This window comes from Camelina sativa, chromosome 3, assembly GCF_000633955.1.
Source record: "Camelina sativa cultivar DH55 chromosome 3, Cs, whole genome shotgun sequence".
NCBI classification, from domain to species: domain Eukaryota; kingdom Viridiplantae; phylum Streptophyta; class Magnoliopsida; order Brassicales; family Brassicaceae; genus Camelina; species Camelina sativa.
Genome location: NC_025687.1, coordinates 9,002,733 through 9,006,181, shown reverse-complemented (window position 1 = coordinate 9,006,181; position 3,449 = coordinate 9,002,733). Strand labels below are relative to the sequence as shown.

General features: G+C 36.3%; 1 protein-coding gene across 1 annotated transcript in view; it reads left to right on the top strand.

Annotated features, from left to right (window-relative positions):
* The window catches only part of LOC104778791 (filament-like plant protein 4), a 6,115-nt gene continuing 3,606 nt past the window's right edge, over positions 941–3,449 (top strand). The window contains exons 1-4 of the mRNA XM_010503226.1: positions 941–1,143; positions 1,387–1,482; positions 1,590–1,809; positions 1,910–3,449. Of these exons, the coding sequence (XP_010501528.1) occupies positions 985–1,143; positions 1,387–1,482; positions 1,590–1,809; positions 1,910–3,449 (2,015 nt within the window). The 5' untranslated portion in view covers positions 941–984. The remainder of the gene's footprint in view (positions 1,144–1,386; positions 1,483–1,589; positions 1,810–1,909) is intronic.

The following is a 3,449-nucleotide window of genomic DNA, read 5'->3' as shown; positions in this document are numbered from 1 at the left end:
CATCGTGACAAGAAAAATATCAAAAAGCCTATCTTATTCTCTTCATGAAAAAAAATAGGCTACTGGTGTATACGGATTTAGTATTATTTTATTTGTTTTTCGACTTACACAGAATTATTTATTGTATAAATAAAAAGAAAATAGAATTCGACAAAAAAAAATGAATTATTGGTATATAAATAAAGAATAAAGAAGAGTCGGAGAAAGGAGGGTAAAGAAATAGGAGAATAATAATGAATTAATTGAATGCCAAAATAAATAAAATACTAGTTAATTAAAAAAAAAAGGAATAAAAGGGAGGAAAATAATAATAATAAGAGAAAGTGAAGGTAACGATTTGTTTAAAGGAGAGTCTCTGCTACGTTTTAGGCTTTGAAGTGATACAGAAGGCATAGACATAAGACATATATTTTTTTCACCTTCAAACTTCAACTTCAACTTTCACCATCACCGTCACCGCCACTATCACACCATAACCCACCACACTCTTCTCCTCCTTTTCTTCTTCTCTCTCTTCTATCTAGAAACAGAGTTTTATTTTTTTTCTCTGTTTTATTTTTTTCAAATCTGTTTTGCTGATATTATTTATGATTCACTGACTACCTCTCTCGAATTTATTTTCACTGCTGCATTTTGGATTTTTTCCCGGTGAGTCTTTCTTTTTTCTTCTTTCTATACTCTTCTCTTCTTGGTCTCTCTTGTTCTGTTTTTTTTTTATCCTTCTTCTTTAGATTTCGTATGTTTAGTTCGCAATCGGAACTGTTTATACTCTGTTATGAGTTCATATGTATTAAAAAAAAAAAAAAAGAGTTTAAATCGGTGCGTCGGTGACTTTTGAGAGATTTTGACTGCTGAGAAGAAAAAAAACGTCGGTGATTTGTGTTCTTGCGCGATTTCTCTCTTTCTGCTATTTGGTTTTTAGTTTTTNTTTTTTTTTTTTTTTTTTTTTTTTTTTTAATCCTGAGTTTACTGATTCGAGTAAATATGGCCTTTGTCGCCACCATTTTACTTGATTTTTCGAGTTTTGGATGTATTCGTTGTTTTCTTCTTCTTCTTCTCTTGTCCATTTTAACAAGTGTTCAAAGTTCATCGAAACCATCAGACTTTTTTTCTTCATCTACTCAATTGCGATGGTCGGTACTAGTGAGTAGTTGTCATAGCCTTGGATCTCTTTGGTTCTTTTCTTTCAACTTATTTATGAGTGTTAGATTGTTTCCTTTCTTGCATTAATGCTTTCTGAATTCTGATTTGACTTCAATATTCTTCTTCTGAAACTTCATAATTATTTTTCCTTAAAAATCCGAAAACTGTATAAAACAATTTTTGGGTTTTAATTTTATTGTTTTCTTTAATCTGATAATGTTGAATTGTTTGTGGATTATGAAGAGGAAGAAGAAGAAGAAGAAGATGGATCGTAAGAGTTGGCCATGGAAAAAGAAATCCTCTGAGAAAGCAGCTACTGTTACTGAGGTTCTTGATCAGGTACTTGAAAATTCTCTAGTCACTCTTTAATTTCTCAGATTTGCTTAATCATTCAATTCTGAGATTTAGAGTGTTTTTTGATTCATCAATAAATATTATAATAACAGGAAAATGGGAAGAAGCCAAACTACATCCAGATCTCATTTGATCAATACTCAAATCTGAATGGTTTGAAAGATGAAGTTAAAAACTATGAGGAAAAAGTTACAAAGCTTGAAGATCAGATCAAGGATTTGGATTTGAAGCTATCTACAGCTAATGCAGATATTACAGCTAAGGAGGTTTTAGTGAAACAACACTCCAAAGTTGCTGAAGAAGCTGTCACAGGTAATCAAGTAAAACACACACAAAAGGGCTCTGATATTTTTGCATGGTGTTTTTTCTTCTGGTCACATGTTTTTGTTGGTTTTTTGATGATTGATTTCAGGCTGGGAAAAAGCTGAAGCAGAAGCTTCTGCTTTGAAAACTCATCTCGAGACAGTTACACTCGCGAAGCTCACTGTGGAAGATCGAGCAGCGCATTTAGATGGAGCGTTAAAGGAGTGTATGAGGCAGATAAGGAGTTTAAAAGAAGAGAATGAACAGAAGCTGCATGATGTTATCTCTACTAAAACCAACCAAATGGACAATCTTAGAGCTGAGTTTGAGTCTAGGATTGGTGAATACGAGCAAGAACTGCTTCGTTGTGGTGCTGAGAATGATGCTCTCTCGAGATCATTGCAAGAGCGTTCAAACATGCTTATGAGGATAAGTGAAGAGAAATCCCAAGCAGAGTCAGAGATTGAGCATCTTAAGAACAATATAGAGTCTTGTGAAAGGGAGATAAACACTCTCAAGTATGAGAATCATGTGATTACCAAAGAGTTGGAGATACGAAACGAGGAAAAGAATATGAGCATGAGGTCTGCAGAAGCAGCAAACAAGCAGCATTTGGAAGGTGTCAAGAAAATTGCAAAGTTGGAAGCTGAGTGTCAAAGATTACGTACTCTGGTGAGAAAGAAACTTCCGGGTCCTGCAGCACTTGCACAAATGAAAATGGAGGTTGAGAGTTTAGGCAGAGACTATGGACAACAAGATCATCGACAAAGAAGGTCACCGGCCAGACCTTCTAGTCCTCTCATGTCTCCAATGTCACACATGTCTCAGGTTTCCGAATTCTCTCTTGACAATATGCAAAAGTTCCATAAAGAAAACGATTTGCTGACAGAGCGGTTACTTGCTATGGAAGAAGAGACAAAGATGCTGAAAGAAGCTTTGGCAAAGCGTAACAGCGAGCTCCAAGTGTCGAGGAACCTCTGTGCTAAGACATCAAACAGGCTTCAAGCCTTGGAAGCTCAAATGATGAGTAAAAGTCCAACCAAGCGCGGTTTTGAAATGCCTGCTGAGATCTTCTCTCGTCAAAATGCTAGTAACCCTCCTAGTATGGCTTCAATGTCTGAGGATGGGAACGAAGATGGTAGAAGCATTGCTGGCTCTTTGATGTCTGAATTCTCTCAATCCAACAAAAACAATGGGAAGATTAAGAAGACCGAGAGTGCTAACCAGTTGGAGCTTATGGATGATTTTCTTGAAATGGAAAAGCTAGCTTGTCTACCAAATGGCTCAAACGCAAATGGTTCAACGGATCACTCAAGTGCTGACTCTGATGCTGAGATTCAACCAGCTACACAACTGAAGAAAAGAATCTCCAATGTGCTTCAGTCTCTCCCCAAAGATGCTGCATTTGAGAAGATTTTGGCAGAGATACGATGTGCAGTTGAAGATGCAGGTGTTAAGCTACCTTCTAAATGTAATGGACCTAATGTAAACGGTCTTACAGAAGAAAAGGAGATAGCTATCTCAAATGAGACCACAGAGGAAAAAGTTAGCGTCTCAGAGGTAATAATAACTCAAGAACTGGCTGATGCTCTTTCTCAGATACTCCAGTTTGTTACCTATCTTTCAAAGGAAGCAACGGCGTGTTCTGA